This window comes from Haliaeetus albicilla, chromosome 7 (assembly GCF_947461875.1).
Source record: "Haliaeetus albicilla chromosome 7, bHalAlb1.1, whole genome shotgun sequence".
NCBI lineage: Eukaryota > Metazoa > Chordata > Aves > Accipitriformes > Accipitridae > Haliaeetus > Haliaeetus albicilla.
Window position 1 is genome coordinate 8,203,614 of NC_091489.1, and position 25,668 is coordinate 8,229,281.

Here is a 25,668-nt window from a genome sequence, read left to right on the forward strand (position 1 = left end):
TCAGTCATTAACGCTCCTCTGTCCCACTACGGCTACGTGAAGCAGACTTCAGTCATTCTTCAAAAACCATTTTGCATTTTTCCTGCAGAAATGTTGTAGTCGGTGAAAGTCCCAATTGCCAAGAAGGCAGGGAACCTTTTTGCTTCCCTGCTGCCTCCTCGCTTTGGCCATCGGCAGGAGTGAGGAAAGGGAGATAGGTGAGCAGGGCTGCAGAGTGGATTCGGACACTGGCTACCCAAGTGCCCACGGCTGGTGATTATTAGCAAAGGCAGATTTGAGCGGCCTTTTGGACTTGCTGTTTTTTCATTTGAATCAAAAAACCTTACTGAATTCCTGGACTGTTACCAAAAAAAGCCAAGCAACCCACCCAACCCTTTAGGGTTTATCTCAGTGAGTTTTAGTTTTATGTTAGTAACCTGCAGTACTTCTCACTGTTTGAAACTTTATAGCTGCTTTGCTCATCCACCTGCAGTTCTAGTGTACAACATACTTCCAAATACAGAGGATTCCATTCGCTAGCTGTAGCTCAACAGGGAAACAATAAAATCTTAGGAGCTGTCCTTCGTATGTACTACTCAAAAGCCTAAGTGACATGCTCAGAAATGGCAGCTTCTGTCAGTACTTAACGGAATCTGTTGTTTTCTAGTAGTATGAACAGAAGCTGTCACAGTGGTCTTTCTGACAGTGCAGCTTCCCTAAAGAATAGAATCTAGAATAATTTAAATATTAGGACAAATAGCCTGTTCTCATGGATTAGGCAAGCAAGGTCAGGGAGGAAAGTGTCCCCAAAACCCTAAATCATGAAAACTAGTAGTAGTCATTTCCTGCTCCCAAAATGTTCATGATGGGTTAAAATGTTCTGAACTTTTTTTTTTAAACATCATGTTCTGTGACTTAGGAGTCTGTCAAAGGAGCATTGAGACATAGATGGATCGTATTTTCTATTCATTATTCAAAATAAATCTACTTGTCCAAGTAAAAAAGTTGGAAAATGACGTTTACATTCCGAATGGTGAGAGAAACAAAGCCTATTTGCACCATGGAGGATTTATTTTGAACAAATTATTTAAATGCTTGACAAAAGTCAGAGAAACTTTTTATAAGCTTCAGCCCAAATGCCAATTAAATGTCAAAGCATATCTGCATTTGATATATTTTAATAATATTTTCTATTTGTGAATGTGCACACCTTGACATGGCTGGCTCATTCTTTCTTATTTTTCTCTGTTTCCTCTCAAAAGTAGGAAGACTTTTGACAAGTTGTTTTCCAAATCTTAGAGACAGCGAATAGTGTTGACTTTTCAAAATGTGATATAGCTTCGTGAGTGATCACAGTGCACAGATATTGTCAGTTAAATGCACAATAATACATAGTGGAAATATTGCAAAGGGATGACAGTGGCATGTTGCCTCCATAGTGGAAACCATTGTCTTTAGTTTATGAGTCAGTCAGCTCATGGTTGAACAAAGCAGCTTTTTCCCCTAAATGTTCATATACATTAAAATACTGTAATTAACTTTATAGAGAAAATTGTATTAGTAAATGCAGCAATTCCAGGCACATTTAATTTGGAACACTATGAAAACAAAATTATTTTAGTACTTTAACTTGGATATTTCCTTATCCATATTGTGGGTTATGCGGTATCAAAATCGTACTTCAGAGCGAATCAGACAGTTTACCAACTTTGCAATGCAGTACTCTGGATCAGGATTGAATCACAAGTTCCCAAGCTAATACTGTCTGGAAGTGCTGTGTCTGTAGTGCTTATAAATCAGAGGAGAAAAAGCTAGCATTTTTCTCTATTAATACCTTTAAGCTTCAGAAGGAGCAGTCCAAAACCAGATCAGTGGCTTAGTCATAGGTTTCATGACAGTATTTAAAAAAGGAAAGATAAAAATGGGAATTTCAGGCTGTCAACATTTGAATTTGCAAAAAAAATTGTCATTGGGCTGTAAAACCATTGTAACCTGTCTGGTGAAGTAAAGACTGAAATCATCTCAGAATTAGAGCTTGTGCTTTTTATTGGTTTTTTACTTTTTCATAGCTGGAAGGGCACAATGTCTTCTCCAATCTGAGCTCCAGCGAATATGAGCAAGTACTTGAGATCATCCGGAAAGCCATCATCGCCACAGACCTTGCCCTGTATTTTGGAAACAGAAAACAGCTTGAAGAGCTGCATCAGACCGGAGCATTAAACCTTAAGAACCAAGCACACAGGTGAAGTAGCAAACCAGTATTAGTTCACTATGGCATTAGCCCTAGAAAGAAAAACCTTACTTTTGCAAAAAAAATTTCTGTGTACACAGTAATTTTCTTACATATAAGATTTCTAAGACCAGCTGTGCGTAAAATTTCAAGTATGTAACAGTAATTTCCAGTGTTTTATATTTGCGTTTCACTGCCTTTGGATGTCAACTGCACAGTTCAGTGACAGATCATCTGCAGAGGAAAGTTAGTGCACAGGCAGTTAGGTGGTGGGGAAAAAGGTACAGTGCAATAGTTACTTTTATTTTTATGTCAATATTTTTATTATTCTGTCAACATGCTTTTTTGGAAGGAATTCTGGTCGATCTCAACCTTTATGAATTCAGATAGCTCTAAGTTTTAAAAATGTACATTTATATTCATAAATACATGACTCTGTTCACATAAGCAAAACATAGTGCAGCCTGGATGAGAGGTGTGCCTCATAAGAGGCTTCATTAAAGTGCTCATGCAGCCCTACAAGGCTTCTTTACTGGAAAGTGGATCCTGTCATTAATCTAATGCAGGGAAAAACTAGAGAGGTAATATGGGAAAATATTGAGTCAGGATTCTGATTTCTTTTCAAAAGGAACTTTGGTACTTGGGTCTTCTTTCTGAGGAGTTTTACAGGTTTTTGCCAGTAGTTTTGAATAAATTATTACAACACTGTAGGAAGGGCAGTTTTTAAAAGCTTATTTCCCAGTATGAAACTGAAGCTTTTCAGACTTGAATAAACCTCAGCATCTTAAAAAGACAAAGATATAGTAGTTCCTGATAGTCTCAGAATGACATTTACCAGAAATCTTGAATTTAGGGTTTATGAAATTTAAGTAGGATCACAACTATTTAGTGTGTGATTGAATATTGTGTTATGCTGATTTTTTTAATCTCACCTGCCCTCAGAGCATTTTCAGTGCAAAGCCACGTGCCTGAAGGTAGGACATCAGTTTGTAATGTGGCTAAAGAATCCGAGACTTCTGGTTGTTACCTGTACGTACAGCGGAATGCTAAATTTGGCCCTTACGTGGCTGCTGAATCCTCTTGCTTAACTCAGGGGAATTGTGCTTTGCCATGTATCTATTGATTATATTGTGTATTTGTTTATTTTCTCTGGTATATTTGTCTGTTGGTACAGTTTTAATGACTGCCATGACATGGGCATGCAAGTTAGCCAGTTGTGTGCTTTTCCCATGGAATAGGCATTATTAACAAAGATGCAGGTGTCCTTAAGTGTCATCTTAAGTTCTCCGTTGGGTGGAAGACATGTGAAATCATTCATTAATTTGCCAGTTTTCTTTATAAAACTTTGATTCATAAACCACAGGTTTGGGTAGTAGACGAGTGCTAGAAAAATGTTTAAATAAGCTTTTTGTGTGTGTGCCTTATTTTAATAATGATTATAATCCTACTGATGCTGTTCAGTTATTCTGTGAACAGGTTTGTCAGTGTATAGAACAGAGTTAAGTGTGTAGGATTCTTGTTCTGTCAGGGTCAGAATTCATTCCAACAAAGCAATGACAGAGTACCTTGACATAGACTCAGAACTAGTTTTTCCTGGTTTTGGAACGTGCGTTCCTCTCTCTTTAAAGAACAGAAAGAAACACAGCAACAGGATATGCCATCTTTCTTTTTATAGACTTGTACTGTGTTTTCAGAAAATCAAGGAGGGGCATGCGAGTGTTTTAACAAGCAGGCATTCTTGTGTAGTTTTCTATGACTATGATTGTGCAGAGGATAGTCAATGAACTCTGGTTGCAAACGATGCAGGGAATACTACAGGGAATATAATATGCAATTTGTGTGATGCCTTACCAATGAATCATAAACAAGTGAGGAAGAAACAAGCAAGGTGAGAGAAATTTTGTAGTATATATACTTTACTACTGATTGAACTGAGGAAGGGCAAACAAAAACTTTGCAGTGTGATCATTAATTTTTTACTGAAATTACAATTTAATGCAATTTTATTTTAGAGATAGAGTGATTGGTCTGATGATGACGGCTTGTGATTTGTGTTCTGTAACAAAGTTGTGGCCAGTTACCAGACTGACGGCCAACGATATATATGCGGAGTTCTGGGCTGAGGTATGTGTGTTTCTTTTGTTTAATCTCTTTACAAATGGAAGTATCCAGGAAGAAAAAACAACCATAAGTATTTTTCAATCGATATCTCAGCATGCTTGTTTTAAAGGGTGTTCACTCTCTTTATAAATGGAAGTATCCAGGAAGAAAAAAACAACCATAAGTATTTTTCAATCAATATCTCAGCGTGCTTGTTTTAAAGGGTATTCATTGGTGCATGCATGTGTTTTGTTGTTTACTCTGAGGCTATTTAAAGAGCTGAGTTAGCTTCCTAATTTTCTGGCAGTGTTTTTTCTCTCTGTTAAAGATGAATTTAGAAAGTATGTCCTAACATAAAGTGACCAAGTAACAGAACACAGAAGAAAATCTGTAAGGTTTTTTGAGTCGCTAACTGTAGTTTTGTGAAGGATCTATTTCTATTCTAGAAATCCAAAATATGAAACCAGCTTCCAGGTCAACTGCCTTGAAACACACTTATAAAGCTGTAGTATGAGTCCAGGAAATGCTAAAGCAAATATGACAAACCTTAAAATTGTTCTGATCTGACCATTGGAATCTTCTTTGGGAGCCAGCCCAACAACTGGGTCTCAGAGAGAGCTGATTTTTTAATATGCTGAAAGTTACTCCACAGATAAGATGTACTGAGAACTGAAACAAGGCATTGAGCTGTGCTAATGTAATCATGTTCATAAATAAAGATGCAATCTCTCACGTGTCTTATGCTGAGGAGTAAATGTTCTAATTGTTCAATTTTTAATAAATATCCCTGCTGTAGAGATAAGGAATAAATTCTGAGGGTGTTGCATAGAGTTGGATTAAGCAGTTTTAGAAGATATGCTGTATTTTCAGAACTACTATTGCACATGTATATGATAAAGTGTTTTTCTTATCTGTTATGTGCCCTATGGAAGTCTGCAGAATTCAGTGGGCTTATTTCTGTTTTACACCAGTGTAAAATAGAAATCAGGCCCACAGAGTTGATGTAGCATGCATATAGTGTGGAGATTGTTGTCCTGCCTGTTGCGTGTTCATTATGAAATTCAAGATCTGCATGGCTTGGGGGTGTTTTTTGTATTCACATGTTCTCAGCTCAGACTACAATAAAGTATTTGAAAAACACAGACTGTATAAGCTCAAAGATCTAGTTCAGTACTCGCTTTCTAAAATGTCAGCACTGGAAAGTGAGTGTCCTTATGAGTGATATAATAGAGGTATAATGTTGATGTGCCCCACTGATTACATACTTCACTTTTTTGCTTACAAGTAAAAAGACTTTTTAATGCAAGTCTTGTGAACTCAGTGGAGAAGGAAGGATCAAACTGATTTTTTCCTACTCAACAATAGTAAAGGTGGAATTATGGACATAATTGAGCCTGCCCAGACTTTAACCTGTTTTGTAATCCAAGGATGAGTTAATAAAGGTGGATGTTGTTATATTACTACTTCATAGAGCAAATGTAAATTAGAAGTTATTGACAGAAATTGAATTCTGTAATTGGTGTTTTACTGAATCCTCTTTAAGAAGAGGTTAACTGATACATGGCAGAAGTTGAATATGTTGTGATCTAGTCAGGATGGCTGACAAATCCAGCCACAGGTCGAAATGCTTCTGGAAATTGGAAAGCTGGAGTCAGATACAGAGAAAATCCTGGGAAAGTGAAACCAATAGGAAGTTTAGATTGTGTTTCACTGCAGAAATTGTTACTTAATTGGGAAAAAGGTAAACTCTAGACAAGTATGTTTGACGAGATTGAATGGTTATGTTACAGTTTTAAAAGTAGGATAGAATGTTGCTTCTAATTACTACTGAGTTCATAATCTTAGTATGTTGAATGATTTATTCAGAGCATTTTTATAATATTTCTTCTTTGTGTAATCATTAACTAAAACAATAACTGCAGAAGAGGTTGCAGCAATTTTGTGATACGTCACACTGATCTTTTCTCATTGAACGAAGCCTAGTGTACCTAGTGTTTTCAGCTCAGATCTACCCTGATATCACTCAGCATGAAGCTTTCCCACAGTGCTACAACTCAAGCAAAATAATACGTTTGCTGATCAATTATACAGGATTACAAGCTTGTATAAGATTTGTCTGCTGTGATTTTTTTTTGTGAGATATGAGGCACTAGGCAGTTGTTAAACCCTTTCTTGCAGTATTTAAGAGACTTACAAGCCTCTTATACTTGGAGTATGGCTATAATATGAACTTCTTGGCTTAAAATTTCAACTTTAACTTTCTGATCATGATCATAGCTATGAGGATAAAAGCAGTATTTTTTATAATAGTATATCATATATGTGTTCGCACATACTGGACACAAGAAAACACTTGTGTTTCTGGTGCATGTGTTCCATTTAAATGTAGTACTTTTTTACCGTGAGGGTGGTTGACCAGTGGCACAGGTTATCCAGAGAGGTTGTGGATTCTCCATCATTGGAGATATTCAAAACCTGACTGGGCAGAGCCCTGAATCACCTGCTCTAGCTGATCCTGCTGGGGTAGGTGTGTGGGATGGATTGGATGATGCCAAGAAGTCCCTTCCGACCCAAATCATTCTGTGGTTCTGTGATACCTTTTTTCTTTCAGGGTGAACTAGTGAACATAAATCTGAGCTTTGCTCAGTGTTGGCGTAATCAGTCAGAGGCTGGACAGCTTCCTCAAAGCTCTGACTTCAATTCTTACTCAGGCACTTGATATTAATCGAAAAGCAGCCTAATCATATGATCATATAATCATATGATGCTAAATGGTTTAGTGTTGAGGCTCTTATCATTGAGACTATGGTAGCTGCAGACAGTCGTGGATCAATCAATTACAGTACTTCAAGCAAATGGGAAAAAATTAAATATTATTTACCGGTGGCACATAAAACCAAAATTTGCTTACAGTTCCTAAATAACAATCCACTGAATTTCTGTGCTTGGACTTGTTACAGGCATCTTTTTTTTTCTCAGCTGAGGAAGGAAGCCTTTCCTTCTGTTTCTTTCAACAGTAAAATGTCTAACAGAGACTAGATTTGATGATTCTAGCCTCTCTAAGTACTTGGTGAAAGAAATATGTGATAGGAGAGAATAGTACAGACACCAATTCAAAAATACCTTCTTGACTGCATCTCTTGTTGGTTAACTGAGCAGGATCATAGTTAATAGGTGATGTTGAGGCCAAATATGCAAGATTTCCAGAAGCCCCCATCTTTTCTACACTCAAGGTAGTTGCAAGACAGTCAAACAGAAAGATGCTCTGCTCAGGCCAGAATCAATTTATTATATTGCAAACTTCTCTTTGAGTAAAGTTGCCAAAATCCTCCCTTGGAAGGGCATGTTGGCACTTGAAACGTGGCTTGATAAAATCTTAGGAGAAAGGTGTAATAAATTGTCTTCTGGAGGTGCCTTCACTAACTGTAGCAGAAACATACAACACGGAATTAGGGAATGTCCCAAGCTTTCCGATAGCTAAACCTCTGTAGGCTGAATCTCACATTAAAGGACACCGATAAGCAAATATTGTACAAGCAGTTATCCTGCATAAACTTTCTCCCTAACTAAGGTGTATTAGGTTTGGCTGGGATGGAGTTAACTTTCCCCATAGCAGCCCTCATAGTGCTGGCATTGACTGTCGGACATGGGGGAAGCTTCTGGCATCTTCTCACAGAAGCCGCCCCTGTAGCCCCCCTGTTACCAAAACCTCGCCATGAAAACCCAATGCATAAGGTTAGCAGTTTGAAGATCACATTGACTTTGGAATCTCAGACATAAGCAGCAGCCAAAAGCAACCATTGCTGTGGCTGTAGTTGCCTTTATAACCTCAAGATTAAACATCCGTGGTGTTTTGACAATGCAGTTGAGGAAAACTTGGAAAACTTCAATTTGTTACAGAAAGTAGCCAGCTACTTACAGATTTTTAAGAAGTAATTGTGTTCAGGCCCAGTGTAGTGCTCAGAAGCGTGTTTTGGCTGCTCTGCTGGTAATGGGTGAAATACAAGGAGACAGTACATTACATATATCTGGTCTTTGTATATACTGCATCTTTCCCAGTATTCCCCTTAAGAACATAGAGGGATAACATACTTAAAGAATAAAAGGCTGTTTGACAGGCAGCTTCTTTCTTCAAAGCAGCATGGTCAAAAAGACTGGATTGTTGACAAAGATGGCACATTGTAAATTCATCTGTTTTGCTCAGCTTTTCGTTAGATGGGTGAGCTGTGTTGTACTGGTCAGTGTATTATAGTGCTTTAAACAGATAAGGTTTTGAAAGATGAAACTACCTATAAATAGAACAGAATAGGATGAACTGATTTCTTTGGTTTTATTCTTCCAGTTGCTTTTTATTATGGAGACACCCTTGGAAACAAGGAAAACGTGTGTATGTTGGCTCAAAAACTTCATTTTCAGCATCTGCTATTTACATTATCACTTAGATGAATGTATAAAATGAGCCCGTCCTTGGGCAGTTTTACGAGATTGCCTTAGACCAGTTCCACAGGTCATTTTAAATTCTGGATTTTTAGATTGACACACAATAGAGCATGGAAATTAATTCAGGTCTTGTAGTCTTGATTTTTGTTTTCCTAATCTCTCTCTCTGCTTTTTTTCCAGGGTGATGAAATGAAGAAAACGGGTATTCAACCTATTCCAATGATGGACAGAGACAAGAAAGATGAAGTCCCTCAGGGTCAGGTATGAACATGGTATAAAACATGGATGGAAAAAACTTTTTATATATTAGTGAATGTTGCATTTGACATTAGGGTACGTGGGCTGTTGAATTCTATGTTCTGTATGCAAAACAGGGTTAATTTTTTTTAAGTAGCAGTGGAAAACTTGTTTTCAAATGTTTACTTAAGTGACAGTGTGCTCTTTGCTGTTGTCACCTGTTCCATTCCTTGTACTTGTAACTCTACCTAAACCCGCAATCACCTACGGTTTTGAGAAGTGTCAATAACACTTTTTTAGCTTAGGAAGTGGTTGCTTCAGCCCTTAGATAAAAGGTTTCGCTGTTTTATCCTGAATGCAAAATGAACTTCATCATCTGTTCCTGTTTAAAATATTCAGGTTCAGATTTCAAAATATTTGTGATTTTAGACCAATACTTCTTCATTAGTTTTTTTGATAACTACAATCACTGCTTTTTGACATTCCTAAAACAAAGAATAATGTGAATAGTTTCTTGAGGATAAGCAGTAAAGGGTATATTTCTAAGAGCCTCAGTCATCTGTTTTTCAAAGTCTTTAGATACTGATTTGCCTGTGCACAAATGTGCAGAAGTGACTGCTTTTTTATGCTTTCCCTAGGGAAGACTGGTATTTTGTAAACATAAATTTGAGGGGAAAAAAGGTCTTTGAACTAACTTTTTGGGGTAAACGAAAAAGGTAGCTTGTCCTTTGATTATCTGAGCAGAGAAAAATAAATTTAAATTGTCCATTGTCCATTCATGTACATATATAAGTGTAAGGTTTTTTTTTATTTCAGTGGCACTTACAAAACGTTTCATGAACTCTGAAATTAGCAATAATATTTAAAGTAAGTTAGAAATGACAAAGTATTACAAAGTCACTATAGATTAATTACTTGGTAAGCAAGACTATGGAAATTTTTATATTCTGAGAATTTACTCCATATGCTCTATCATATTTTAGCATAAAAACTATTACCCTTATTATGGTAAGGAATTAGCAGTTAATTTACTAAATTTGTGTGTTTAGTATAAGCCTAAAAAGAGAAGAAACATTTTTCTGCACTGGGTTTATTTTTCCACACACTATACTAGTTATCTTTGAACATCTTGAAAAGTACGTAGTATTACAGTAGTAGTCATCTTAGCATCCGTGAAAGAATTGTTAATGGGGTGAAAGCACAGATCTACAAAATAAGCTATTTTTTTTTCTCTTTAAAAAAAATACAGTATTTTTCCAGGTACTGTCTTCATCAGGTTCTTTTTTACTTTGTGCTCTGTTTCATGCTTCTTAAGAGTATAACAGTAAAATATTAAGCAAAACAGGACATTAAAACCCAACTTCAGTAGTATAGTTGTAGCTGCTGTATCTTACAACAATGTTACAGCAAAATGTGAGATGTAGGACATACATAATTCTGTGAAAGTAACCTTTCCTATATTTATGTAGAGACTGAAGAATTTAATAAAGCATAATCATCCATTTCCTTGGGCTCTAACAGAAAGCATTAATGAGTATTTTTATGTGGATTTTAATTAAAGCATTAATACCTTATTTAAATGACAATGATGTTTAGGAAATGAGGATTTGTATAAACATGTAATCTCTGAAAAAAACCTTCTTCTGCCTCAAGTACTCATCTTTGATGAGAACAGCTCGTACTTTTCTCATCCTCTCACTTGGCTGGCTAGATCAGCTGGTCTCTGTTGCGCTTTACGCCCTTTGCAGCACAACTCCTGTAAGGTCTCTCAATTGGATGTCTTCCTACTGTGAAGCCTGCACTGAGGATTTGTTCCTGACTCAGCAAGGATCCCATCACCCTCTTTTCTGCCCTTCCTTTTGGAACCCATGAAGAAAACAGAAATGCCAAAACGATGCAGTGATCTAAAAGCCCTTTTAATAAGCAAGTCAAGCCAGCCTCTGAGTAATGAGGGGAGAGAGAAGGAACAGTTCACGTGCTTCAGCCATTCAAAGCTCATCCCAGAAATACAGTTTTCAAGTTGAAAATAAAAAGTTTACTCTTACGCAGCAAGGATTGAAATGTTAAGGGTGATTTCTTACTTCAGTCAGAACATTAAAGATCCAGCTCTTAAAGCTAGCAGTGCATTTAGGATGCACGGTTGGAGAGACAGGAACAATTTATTTCAGACACAAAAGATATTTTCTAGTTCCTCTTGCTTATACATCTTTAGGATATACGTACACTGCCTTTCCTGCAGTGACTTCAATAGTTTGCTCGTACCTGAGTGAACTCTAGGCTTTCTGTCTAGCCACAGCAACATAAAAATCAATCTGGAATAATTTATTCATATAATCTAAACCTTTTACAAAAGGGATTTGTGTGAGTTTGCTCTGGTCAGAAATGGAAGCTCTCACAAAGGAATGTTTTTAATTAGCTTGGCTTTATTCAAAACCTAAATCCATCGAGCCCTTTAGGGTTTTTCCTCCTTGATTGAAGTGCATTTTAACTTAAAAGCTGTCAGGACCTTAAAGGACACATTTTACTCTAAATCCTGGGGTTCCAAAGATAAGGTTGTTTGGAATATATTGCAGATGAACTTAGTTTGATTGAAATCTTTTATGTTTTGCAATGGCAACGCACTTCTCATTGACCCAGAAGGTCTACAGTGTGACTGTACCTAAGGTCCCATTTTAATTTTTTATAGCTATGGAGTAATCTTCTATTTTCTAGTGAAATAAAATAGTCCCCCTTCAAAACAAACAAACAAGAAAAAAAAAAGCCACAAGAAAAAAAATACATAGGAAGAAAACGACGCACTATGCAAAATAGCAAACTTTTTGTTGATGAGCCGACATCACAGCTGTGTGCAGCCTTGCCTTCTCACCAGCTGCAGTTTCCTTCTATTCGTTACATCATGATTACTTCAGCTCAGACTGTTGGGTTCTCAGGTCAGAAAATGTATCTTATTTTTTTTAAAGTACAGAATAGTCTTGGTTACATAGCAGTATGGGAGGAATCTCTGTATTGATGGAGGTGAGGACAAGAGTTGCTCTTTGTTTTCTGAATAAGGGCCAATGTTTAGCCTGTTAAAAAGAGACTCATTATCAAATGCTTTGGTCACAGTACAATACGTGGTATTTCACTAAAAGGCGTTTAAAAACTCTGCCCAAAGAAAGGGATCATAGTGCACTACTGTAACTATCATGAGAGTCTGGGAGAAATGAATGGTGTTACAATGGATCTGAATTTAACCTGTCATCCTTGGTAATATATAAGAAGCATTTTCTAAAAATTCCCTTGTGTCATGACAATTCAGCTGTGACATGGTAGCCGTCACAGGCCCCTAAAGCCTGTATGAATCAGATATCATTAAAAAGGTGCTCATTTGACGTTCTCTGAATAGGTTTATATGATAATGGTAAAAATAGATCACTGAACCGCATACATGAAAAGAAATTGCAAACCAGTTATTGATCACAGCGCACGCCTTTTAGAAACTTTCCAAAGGTGCAAAGCCCCTAGCATCTCAAGTAATTTGAGCTATGGAATACATACCCTGGAGGACATCAGAATAATCCAGAATCTGACTGTATTTTGGCAATCCTGCACCACTTTCCTGTTTTAAAAAAAGAATCTCATCACAAGAATAATGTTTGCAGAAATGGTTCAGTCATCTGCACCTACTTCCTGCCACTACTGACACCAAGAAGCCAGACAGATCCTGAGCAAATCAATTGAATCAATTGCATAATAAAAGGTCCTGTAAAAAATCCTATCTGAAGCAGCCATAGCAGTCATAAAAGAGAGGCATGTAAGCAAATTGTAATTGCCAGAGACTTCCCTACTAGTGCTTCATTTTAAAGTATTTGGATATTAAGAGGAGATGCAGAAGTATGAAGTACTAACGTAAGTAGTAATGAAGTAAGTAGTCAACAGCTTTGAGCTAGTTGGCTGTTAACTTTCAGTGTTGTAGTTTGGCAACATTTAACTATTTTTTTTCATTGTTGTTTTTCATAGATTGGGTTCTACAATGCTGTAGCCATCCCATGTTACACCACGCTTGCACAGATCTTTCCTCCGACTGGGCCGCTACTCCGAGCATGCAGGTGAGTAAATGTGCAAGTTTTTGCATAGCGTGTAGCTTGGTTAAAGAAAAAGCAAACACGCTTTGCAAGTTTGTCTGGAAATACAGACTTTTAATTTTAGAATTTGCATGCAGATAAACAGGGATACGCATCTCGCATTAATCTATGCAGAAACCCAGAGGCAATAACTACTGGCTGAGACTATCCAATGCAGATCTGCAGACATAGCTGATTAGAATGTGTTTGACGCCAAAAACATTTAGAAACAGGTTCAGTGCTTATGTATTCCTATCTATGCTGGTTCAGTGCAATTTCCCTCTGTGTCCTTTTTACTTCAACACAGTTCTCACAGCCGAGATTGGCTGGAATTCTGTTTCATTACGAAAATGTGGTTTTATTTCATGTCACAACATTTTTATTAAAAAGCAGGAAAAGAGCGAGCCCTGGAATATTCAGTCATTGGGAGCATAAGAGTAGTACCGCTGGAATGTGGGAGAGGCAAATGTAAATTTGTCCTGTCAATCAGTTGGAATGTAGCTTGGGATCTTCTGGAGGAGAGGCAAGGGTCCTTAACCAATTGGCTGCTTCTACTCTGGAATGATGGTGGATCTCTTTGTAGGTGGTTCTGTCCAATAATTATATCCTGGACCTTAGCAATCTTTCCTGACAAAACTTCTGTTGAAACCAGTATATGCATCATGAAAATGTTCCAGTTTCAGGTTAATCAGTGTTCTTTCTAAAGAAAAACAGTTGGTTCATAAAATGCCAGCAATCTTTAGTTACATCCATGGAAGAGAGGCATGTTTTTCTATGCTCTTACTAGCACCTCTCTCATAATCTTTTGGGTCTTTTTCTCCTGTGGTCCTTAAATTCTAGCTTGCATTGAACTTTTTCTTTGTCTTGTATGGCAGACCTACCTACTCTGTCATTTTCCTGACCTTGTGGACTAAATGCTCTGTGTGAAGTAACAGAAGGGTGCCCGCTATATACAAAATGCAGTGAAATTTAACGTAGTGGTTTGCAAAATAATGATGTCATTCGCACCCAAACGCTATTTTGTGTAGCTGTGAGAAGAATATGTAGGTCTGCACCAGTGGGACAGAGGACTATCTTAACAAAAAACAGTGAGTATCTAGGAGCCATCATTAATAGTCAGCTTCCTCTAAGGTCCTGCCGCTGGGCATGGCTGTGCAACCCTTAGATGGATATGGAGGGAATATTAAGTAGGATTAGAGTCTATACCTCCGTCGTTATTACATTAATGGGGCTACAGCTGGAATCCTGTTTAGTGTCTGTGCTTTAAGAAGAGTAGATAAAGACACTAGCAAATAAGAGAAGATTAGGAAAGAGCTTAAAGAATGTTTTGACATCTTAGTAGTGAGAGACTAAAAAATCTGACATAATGGATTTAGTTTACCCAAGAGAATGACTTTTTCAAAATCTTTAACTGTCTCCATAGTATGTTTTTCTGATTAGACAAAGCTCATTAATTTAGCAGGTAAAGACTACTTGAAGCCCAAAGGTTCAAACAAGGAATATGGTGGATGTCTTTTTTTTAGCATTTGGAATAATGCCAGTTGAAGATCTTAAACCAAGGCTAGGTTTACTTTTTAAAAGAGAGAGGTAAAAGGGATATGGGTCTGAGGCACGGTTACTGTGATGCAATTGCCAAGGCCTGTCTTCTCCAGGCAGTCAGGCTAGGTGATCCTTATAGTAGTGTCTTTTGTCCTTAGAAGCTATGAAATGTCTGGTAAATAGCAGGCAGTGATTTGTTATCCTAAATTGACTAATCTGGAAGTATTCATGTCCTGGTTTCAGCTGGGATAGAGTTAACTGTCTTCCTAGTAGCTGGTGCAGTGCTATGTTTTGAGTTCAGTATGCGAAGAATGTTGATAACACTGATGTTTTCAGTTGTTGCTCAGTAGTGTTTAGACTAGAGTCAAGGATTTTTCAGCTTCTCATGCCCAGCCAGGGCACCTGACCCAAACTGGCCAACAGTGTATTCCATACCATGGGACATCCCATCTAGTTTAGGAACTGGGAAGTGGGGGGCGGCAGGGATTCGCCGCTCGGGGACTGGCTGGGTGTCGGTCGGCGGGTGGTGAGCAATTGCCCTGCGCATCATTTGTACATTTCAATCCTTTTATTACTACTGTTGTCATTTTATTAGTGTTATCATTATCATTATTAGTTTCTTCTTTTCTGTTCTATTAAATCGTTCTTTTCTCAACCCAGGAGTTTTACTTCTTTTCCTGATTTTCTCCCCCATCCCACTGGATGGGGGGGGAGTGAGTGAGCGGCTGCGTGGTGCTTAGTTGCTGGCTGGGGTTAAACCACGACAATTCATAAGTGCGGATTTTAGTGGTTCCATCAGTTACAATATAGCATTAAACTCTTCTCTAGTTTCAAAATGCCATGGAGTGTATTACTACCATAATGGTATTAAAGTCCAAATTCTCTTATGGAATTCGAAGTTACAGCATGGGGTAGGAATGTGTACTCCCTGAGCTGTGTTGACCTAATATATATGTGTTGATAGTTTGATTATAGATAACTGAATAATGTGTACCCTGACAAATAAAGAAGAGTTGCTTTCAGTGTGACATCAGAGAACACGAAGTAAACTACAGAACTGCTTGTAATCCTTTCAGTCTTAACAAGGTCATGAATCATTCAACTGCTTTACTGAGAGGTAGTCTGAGATCTTGGAAGTTTTCTAACTTCTTTCTCTTTGTAATCCCTGCTTGAAGGCATGTTGCTTCAGCTGTATTGATGGCTGCAAGCTAAATGGTCGGTTGTTTGATCCATGTAACTGGAACACAGATTGTGCTTTGCAGAACCATGTTTGCAGACAGAAAGAGTTTTATGCTGTTTACATGGACTAAACAGCATCACCTATAATACCCACCATTAGAAAGGCAGTAATGCTTATCATGAGTGTTTCCAGTTACTTGTTTGTACTCAAGCTAACAAATATTGTCAAACTGCTTTATATATGTGAAAATTTTTATTTCTTTTGTATTACGTGTCAACATCTGGGTGTACTCTTATTCCCCAAAGCAGTATCTATATGCTTTTAACATGAAAATGTCTTGCAGAGTCTGTATGATTAATAAAGTAACCTCAGCGCTGGATGTCAGGAAAGTTCTGTTACTAGCACAATCAAATGGGAGGTCTTAAAAATGGGTTTGTATTTACTGTAGAACCATTTGCATAAGCCTGCCAGTACCTGTGGTAGGAAGTTAGCATTGTTATTCCACTTAATGGGAACTGAGGCTTAGGGAGGCTAGGTTGAGTGCTTAAGACTGCACAGCACCTTTTTCAGGAACAGGGTTCTGGGAAGACCCGTATCGTTTGATTTCCAGCCACATGGATATCCAAATGAGGCTTATTTGCAAAAGTGGCTTGTAGTGCTTGATGGTCTACCTTTCAGTACTCAGCTGCGGAGATTTAAAATTGAATTGTAGAGTATCAAGCACCCACATGCATATGAAAGGTTCTCCATGATTCTGAAGATCAAGCATGAACATCTTTTCAGGAGTGGGTTTCTCTGCAGAAGGTGTGATGTCTGAAGTAAAAGCAATCACACTCCTGGCAGAGATTACATGAACCTTTTCTATTCTAGAGATTAAGTTTGTTGTTTGGAATTCCAATTATAGTTATAATACTGATACTTCTGAAAGCTACACTGGCACAGTCTCCAGACTGGGCACAGCTCTGTACAGACACAGCTCCCCACCTTGCTCTTGTGCATTCCTTAATTTAGATTGCACTGATGCAGAACCGGGGCACAGATGTGTGGATGGGGCTGAAGCTCTCTGTAAGACTAAAGAGCTTCCTGAAAATCCACACCCTGGCATAAAGTCTTCTGAGGAGCAGTTTAATAGTTTTAGCTGAGCCTTGAAATTACCCTCTGCTGTCTCTTTGAGGAGGAAGTGTTGAGAGTTCGGACTTGGAGATGCAGAGTAGGAGATCAAGAACACAGATCTAACTTCAACTCCCCAATTACTAAGATGTTATGGGTACTAAACATACTAAAATGTATGTTATTGCAGGGTTTAGGTTACTCCAGAGTGTTTCAAATAGCTGATATTGCACTACACTTTTTTTTTTCCCTTTATTTTTGACGGGTGACTGTTATTGAGTGTGATGAGAGGAATACAGCCTCATCCCTGTTTGGTATTGCCTCAGCTGCTGGCTGAACCGATTTCAATATCACCCCTTTACCAGCAGTGCTCGTTCTTGGAACGCAGTGTTTAAGCTGCTGCGTCCTTGAGTTGTTTGGAACACAGACACCAGCTGCAAATAATAGCAGCAGAAGCAGCCAAGGCAGGATGTCAGCATCAAGGTTTTTGTTTTGAGAGCCTCTGGGCATTTATTCCAGACACTTAGGAGCCAGGGCTTCATTGGGAGCACAAAGGCAAATGAATCCTATTATCTACATCTTTTAAAAAAAAAAAAGAAAAAAGTATCAGTCACTGATTTCCCTGAGGTAAGGTAGCAGCTAAGGATCTAGAAGATTTTCTTGTCCAGTAATTTATTCCACATTTTTAAATACTCTCTTGTCATTCTGTGCAGATCAAAACTACCAGCCACCTGTGTTACAGTGTTCAGAATAAGTCCTATGTGTGTTTTGTAGCCCATGTACTCAGTAGGCCTACCAAAGTGGCAAATCTATGATAGTATATTTATTTTGAGGATGAGGTGAAGTGATAAATTTTTTTCCTTTATTCCAGACCCAATAATTTTAAACAATTTTCCATGTGCTTTCAGGTCTCTTAATTCTCGCTGAAGTTGATATAATTTTAAAATATTTTGGCTGCAATTCTCTTCATTACTTTCCCAGTTTCAGGAGAGGGACCTAGAAATAGTGACGGTTCAGTTGTTCCGATCCTTAGTGCCCGATTGTATAAGCTGAGATTCAGGGCCATATTTGCGATGGCTTCATGACTTCCAGTTGGCCTGGAGCACTGGTAGAGCAGGTTTCCATCTGCTGCAGAAAATGGTAGAGGTGTTCCCCTAAAGGGCACCAGCTTTCTTTGGTAGACTCCATCAGATCCTGCCTTTCCTCATCCCCAGAAAATGCAACATTTTCTTTTCTTACCTGTCCTCTGTCTTTCCAGCTCATTATTTGCTGTTCTATCAACTGTTTCGGCAAAGCTGTGACATAAAAATCAGAAGAGCTCTGCCACATAAATGCCGATGTAATAAGATAATACGACACACAGCATGTAGGACCTTAGTACTTTTACCATCCTGTTTGTTTACTGAAGACTTCTAAGAACTGTTGTTTTAGTAACTAGGTATCTGATAGTATGGAATTGAAACAGTTGAGCTCGCTCTTTCTGTATTTGAAGACTGAATGCTAGATTTAGCCATAGGTTGCAAGTATGGTCCGCTGTTGGATGTCATCAACATAGACTTCCAAGTCACCAGAGTGGAACTAGTGTACAGCGAGTAAGATTATGGGTCTGTATGGATCTGAGCTTCAGATCTGTAGAACATTACCACCTTAATTTTTCATCATGTTACAGCTTGCGAACCAAAATTTGGACTTGGGGGTTGGCCAGGCTGTGAGACACTAAAAAAAATTTCTGTCTTGAGGAAGGGGTACTCTTTAAATTTAGTAGATTGATAGTATGATCACCACATTAGTAATTGAAAGGTGATACTGTGATGTTGGCATGTGACATTTTATACACTTATCGGGCAGCCCACGTGCGGGAGTTTCAGAAAGCTTAATGCGCTTCTGTGGTTTCCAGTGGAGCAAGTTTCCTGGCAAGAGTCCTGATCTCAGTGGTGGTTTTGAAAAGGGCCAAAGTATGCTGCGGTAAAATCCCTGAAGTCCGAAGGGAGGAAGGCCACTTGTCTCCAGATTGCTGTTTCCGAGTGTCTGCAGACATGTCTCCCTTGGGTCACAGCTGGGTTTTCTCCGCAGCCGTGAGGGCTAGAAATTTGTAATGGAGGCAGGTACTAGCCTCTAGCTCCAGGGCTTGTTCTGGGGAGGGTATGCTGTGGGCTTATATACAGTCAACATGTATACGAGCCACACAGAATTACAAAATGGGATAACTGAAGGTGAAGGATGAAATAATGTAAAGATGATAAAAGCCTGATTACATACAGGTACTTGCATGCAGCATAAAGCTACATCTCAAAGTATAGTAGAGCAGACAGTATTGTTAGGAAGAAGTCCTAGTAAACTTACGAACAGTGCTTTACCTCTGACTTTTTTGTACCTTCAGGGACAATCTCAACCAATGGGAGAAAGTAACAAGAGGTGAGGAAGCCTCTATATGGATTCCCTCGCAGTCCCTTGCTCCTGGGACCTCAGATTCGCTTCCTGTGAAGATCGATGACTGAACAGCAGCAACGGATTGCTTCAACCTGAAAAGCATCCCTTCTTGTTTTGGGGGCTGTTTTTTGTTTTGTTTCATTTTTATTTGGGGGGTTGAGGGAAGGAAGAAGAAAAGCTACAAAATGCTAACTAAGAAGCCAATCTGCCTAGGAAGGTAACGCCCATGGAGTTACCTCGGCTAAATGACTCTGGCAGCCAACCTCCTGACCTCCACCAGTGACACGACATGAACAGAGGGAAAACGACAACCCAGATGTTTTGGAGTCAGCTGTCAAAAGAGAACTTACGACTTGTGAATATAAAAGACTTATCTCATGGGCTACATTGCTGAGGCCTTAATTTAAAACTGACGGGGCGGGTGGGGGAAAATCTTAGGGGGTACTTCTAAATTGTATCTTTCTAGTAAGGGTTTCAATGGTACTTTTATTATACCGTACTGTGGCTGGCTTTAACACCAGTGTCACTTGGGAGTTCTTGGCTATAAATAGAACAATATACCCATTGCTATTGTGAATGTTTATGTGTGATCTACTTGTAATCAGTTTGAACTCCAGCAGAATCCTTGGAGACTATAATTCATGCTTAGGTTACAGTGAATTCTCTTGCTGCAAACTAAAGGAAAACAAACATTCAGGTTAAAGTTTTGAAGTACTTCATTAAGCATCATGATGCAAATAGTCTGTCACTCACAAGGCAAGGCAAACGTTGAAAGAACTAGTGACGGTGCTTTGTTCTTCAGAATGATTTATAAACCTAGACAACTCCTCCCTCAAAACACTGGAAGTACTGGATATTTATCTCCAATATGAAAGAGAGTTTCAGGTTGGAGTTTTTGTATCCATAGTGACAGAAGTATCAGATTAAAATTTAAAGGTGACAGCAAAGATTTCCTTGCCTAGGTCACAATTAAGTAAAGTCATCATTTTTATTTCTACCTGCTGAGTTGTATTTTAAAAAGTATTAGAGACATACCTGAAGTATGCTATCTGCTGGGAACAAAAGCCTTGTCAGAAAAATCAGGTCTGATAAGAGGTATTGTGGTACCATCACAATAAATCAAAAATGGTTTTGTATTGACTAGCTTTTGTGTTGCACAGTAACACCGCATGTCTTCTACTGCTCTTTTCCCCCATCCCAAGATGAGTGAAATTAGGAAACTTCTCCATGTGTCTGTTTGCTTTTTTTCCCTCTAGTTCAGCAAAATTCCCAGGCTTAGAACTGCCTATCTTAGTGAAAGAATAGCTGACTGAAGAAAAGTACTCTAAAATAGTGTGTTTACAGTTCTGTGCTGACTTAGGCTTCAGCCTTACAAACTTATGCACAGACTTTAAGACCTTACATTTAATGCCACTCTTTTAAATTGAGTGCAATTGTACAGAGTATGTTTCAACAACGCTTAATTTGCCTTCATCTTTCTCTTAAAAATAATGAGGACAAAATCTTCATGTTGATCCACGCAGTAGGTGAAAACACAGTCTTTGCGTACCATTCACATACAGCCTATGTTGCATTATATGCTTTTTCACAGATAATACACTCTTGTAGTGGTTCCATGATAACACAGCCATTTGTGTAACGGCAACAAATAATGGTAGGGACTTAAAGACAGAACACAGGTTCTCTTTTTCCATCTCATGTCTGTTGAGCTGTATTGCTCTAATAAGCATGCCATCTTAGGGGTTTCATGTAAATGGCTCGGACTCTTGAGTTCTGCCTTCTGTTATGGTCGAGCACATAGCAGTATCTGTACATCTGTACAGTATGTGATACATAATCACATAACGTATAAATGCACCTAAGCCTTTGCAGTACATAGATATCCCAGAGGTTGAGAATTCAATATGAAGTTATGTTATTTGTATGACACAGGTTACCCAGCAGCAGCCACGTAATTTTTTTCAGTTTGCTTTACCAATTCTAAGTGCAGAAATTCATTGTTAACCACAGCAAACTATTTTGGAACAAAAGAAAATGACAGGAAAGAATGACACCGAAGTGGAACGAATAGTATCTCATGCTGTGTCCTCTGCTTTACTCCTTAGCAGTTCTAACTAAATCATGCAGATGCAACCTTTCATCCGCTAAGTACTTGAGACACAATCCACGGTTCCTAATTTACATGTAAATTATCAAAAAAATCTATGGTGACTACAAAAATACTCCCTGAAATTCGGATACCCCAACAACTGGATGGAGTGTTTTTCCTTCATGAGTTAAGTATATTTGCTGTTATTCTGTTGCTTTGAATGCTGATCTTAAAGCATTGCAAAAATACTCCTTATCACACTGTGTCTGTGTGTATGGAAAGCTTTTAATTCACCTTTTACTCATTGACAGTAAAGATAACTTCACCAGTTCTGTTGCTTACCATTCAAAATATTTGGGAGTATCGCACAATATTTTAGGTTTTGAAGTTTATAAGTACTGATACAGAACATGTTTCCCTAGCAAATTTGTCAGATTGGCAGTAAATTGTACTATTAATGTATCAAGTCAATCAGGTATTGTTTCTGATATAGCACTATCCAAACCACATAAAATACGTTTGCCATAGTATCACGTCCATTAGAATTAAAAATGTTGGCTCCAGTTGTGGTGGTTTGGTTTGTTTTCCTGGTGTGTAAAAGGAGAAAGGTCGTGACAAAATGTTACTCTTTTTTAGCACCTAGACCAACAAAAATAGCCACAAGGGGCTGTATTTTCTAAGCAAATTTAGTCTGGCTTAGCATTTACAGAGTACAGATTCAGATGTGTAAATTTTTTGTAGAAACAAAATTACACCTGCACTTCCAAAGTCAAACCCACCAAAACCTAAAACTTCGAAGCCACATTTGAATTTCATGGCTCAAGTACATTGAGATTTAATTGTTCAAAACTCTGGACTTGAACTCACAAATAGAGTAAGACATCTAGATCTGTAAGACATCTGGCTCGTTAAGCTAAACTGCCAAAAGCCGTTCTTGCTTGCATTTTTATCCTGCTAAAACTGATCTTGCCCAAGATCAACAAGAATGTATAAAAAACCTAACATCTCTTCTTTCCTGGAAGCGTTAGACTTTATACTCCTAGAACTGCATTATTTTTGTTAATAATTCCAATTGCTTTTCCCCTCTAAGCCTGGTAATGGTAAAAGGACTGTTTGAAGCCATACCTGAGCATTTCTAATGTGTTACAAAATGGTGCCTGAAAGGTATGCACTAAGTGAGAAAAATAGTTGACATAGCATGATACTCATCTGAGATGCTGCATATTTTATTACAGCACTGACAGAAACTCCATTGTTATAATTAATCTATGAATTTTATATGCTCGTGCAACATTCTGCTGTAATGGTTCAACTCACGGCAGTATTATTTTTTTTTGTAACTGACCATTAGAGAAATGCAATGGGATTTTGTAGTTGGAGTATATGATAAAACATATTTACATTGGAGGGGACGTGCGGTGTGGTGTTCATCTTTTCATGTGGCACAGACTTCTTTCATGTGTTTAAAATTAGAACGGTATGATCAGTTTGCTGTGACTGCCTTTAGAGCATTCTAAATTAAAATTAAAATTTAAGTTAAAAGTTAAAATTGTAGGGATAGAAAATAGCACTATTATTGTTAAAAAATAGAGATTGTTAGATGCTCAAAACAATTATGACCCTCTTGAAATAATGCATTTGCCTCCAACACTGTGATATAGGAACAGTTCTGTGAAGTGGAACAATTAATTTGTTCATTCTAAACACAGAAAAGGCTTTCTGCACACTACTACAAGGAAGTTCATGTTCAAACTTTAGCTTATATATCCCAATTTAGCAAAGGCACATCATAACTCTTGTTTTGCTTTCTGACCAAAAACTGTGCTCGATTGTAATACGGGTGTATACTCTGTCAAAAAACCTAAAATAACAGACTGCTTTCTAGGGTAGATCAAACTGATTTGTAGAGTAGATTCATATATATTCAAAATTCAGGTTGGGCTGTTATGTGAAGAAGAACGAACTTCAAGGTAACAACATTCAACTTTACTACATTTAGTGAGCTGAAAAATTTGTTTTATATATATATATATTTACACACACACATATATATATATATGATACATATAAACTATCTTTGTAAAAAAATATGCAAGTGCAATAATTTAAAGAGGTCTTAACTTTGCATTTATAAATTATAAATACTGTACATGGTGTGTAATTTTTTTCATGTATTCATTTGCAGTCTTTGTATTTAAAAAACAAACCTAAACCTTTACTATTACGTTTGTACAATAGAACAGTAAGCATTTATTATGATATAGTTCAGTTGTAAATAAATTCACAAACCAAACAGCCAGTACATTATGCATATATGGGTGTCCTATTGTGAAACCTGGTTTTGCTTTTACTGCTGGCTTTAGCACAGCAAGACTACTTCTGTGGATATGTAATTATACATATAAATATATGTATGATACATAAAATATATTTAGAAATGTTCATAATTTTAATGGATATATCTATACATATACTTTGGTGTGAATATTACTGAATACAGAGTTTTTTAATATTTTTCATGTTTATTTTTGCTATTATTGGGAGTGGAAGTGAGGGATGGGAAGTGTGTGTGTGTATATGTATGTTTATACCACGAGTAAACCACAGGAGAAAGGGATTCAAAACGTAACGGAGTCCTTTAAAAAGGTAGTGCCTGTTTTTCCCTGTAGTTGCAGTTCACTGCTTATGGTGTGTTTTCCCAACGTAAGTTTATTCTTTTTTTACCAAAAAAAAAAAAAAAAATTTTTTTTTTCTTTTTTTATCACCTATTTCAAGTTCACACTGTCACAAACTGCAAAGGGATCCACTTTCCCGTGCGCCCTCCTGCTGCTGGAGCGTTTACCTTGCTGTTGACAGGCACTTCCACACAGACCCTTGCTTTGCCGCTGTCAAACAGCAGTGCAGCTAGTGCAGAATTATTTGCTACCTTTTGGGAATTATGGAGATACTCAGATGCTGAATTGTAAAAAAATAATCCTGTGCCTAAATTTTTTAAGGTTTGCTAGTCCAAAGCAATATAGGGCTTTGACAGCTGTCAATACCCTGAAAATACAAGGTAGGTTCAGGGAACTGTAAAGCAAAATTCTGGACAACACATTAGCAGATATTTATAAAATAGGTGAAAAAAAATGATGAAAAAAAAATCCTGTGTATTTATCTACCTAATACATTGATTTGCTTCGAAGATCTCTTGTACTGTTCATGCTCAGTAAACAGGGTATCCACCATTTGTAGACCTCAAAGTGGCCTTGTGTCCTTATGACTCTGCAGGACCCTTCCGTTCTCAGAGAAAGACGTTGAGCCTGGGCTAGAGCATTCAACCCGAGTCCTGTCTCTAGTTCTCAGCACCGTCTCCAAATGTTCCTGGTCTCCCTCCTCACTGAAGGAACTTAGCATTGCTAAGACGACTTGGCCAGAAGCAGGTTTCCAGGGCAACTGGTTCGGTTTAACTACTGCATGCTGTTGTCACAAACAAGTTTTACAAAATATACTTGGGTTTGTGCTGTTGTGACCAGCCCTTCCAGAAAGCTCTGTTTGCTGCAAGGGACATACTGCTAGGGCTAGCTGTTGTGATGAAACAGAAATTTCTGCAGGGCTTTGTTTCCAAGGTTCATGTAAAGCACAGAGAACAGGGTGTGTACCAAATACTGAGTTAATGGGCTGGAATTGTGGAAAGGAGACCTTAGTTTCTTTCTGCCCTGAGAGTAATAGGTTGCATGCAGTATTATGTACCTGAAAAGCCTCGAACAAAGTAAATGGTGTGGTGTGTCAGGGTAAGGTGAGGGTGGAACTGAAATGAAAGGCTCTGGATATAGGGACAGCTTCTTTCACCCACTGGCTAGCCTAAAGTAGTGAGGCTGATTTGAAGTCTCAGCTCCCCACTCTTCCTGCACGGTAAGTTTTGCCCTGAATGGCCTCGTACAGAATCACCCTCTGTCTCATAGCAGTGTCTTGTAACGCTTATCATGCAGAAGAGCTTTCTGAAGTGCTTTGGACAGTGTCTCTACGCAGAATTGGCATAGTTGAAATGAATGTGTTTGCGGATCCTGGTGCTTTTCTTCTGAAGCTGTATTATGGAGCTGGTTAGGAAGTGATAAGAAAGGACTACAGAGTGAGATCAAGAGGGTTTTTCATTTGCAAGACCTTTTACCAATTTCCTGAATTTAGTTGATCCTGCATAGCCTACGTCACAGATGAAGCCATTCATTTATCTTACTCTTTTTGCTGCTGT

At 38.0% G+C, this 25,668-nt stretch overlaps 1 protein-coding gene across 3 annotated transcripts in view; it reads left to right on the forward strand.

Moving 5' to 3' along the window:
- The window catches only part of PDE10A (phosphodiesterase 10A), a 193,835-nt gene extending 169,884 nt beyond the window's left edge, over positions 1 to 23,951 (forward strand). For all 3 annotated transcript variants that reach the window (XM_069786883.1, XM_069786881.1, XM_069786882.1), the window contains 5 exons: positions 2,049 to 2,221; positions 4,222 to 4,333; positions 8,930 to 9,010; positions 12,986 to 13,074; positions 19,299 to 23,951. In XM_069786883.1, coding sequence (XP_069642984.1) covers positions 2,049 to 2,221; positions 4,222 to 4,333; positions 8,930 to 9,010; positions 12,986 to 13,074; positions 19,299 to 19,416 — 573 coding nt within the window. In that variant the 3' untranslated portion in view covers positions 19,417 to 23,951. The remainder of the gene's footprint in view (positions 1 to 2,048; positions 2,222 to 4,221; positions 4,334 to 8,929; positions 9,011 to 12,985; positions 13,075 to 19,298) is intronic.
- Positions 23,952 to 25,668: the final 1,717 nt, after the last annotated feature.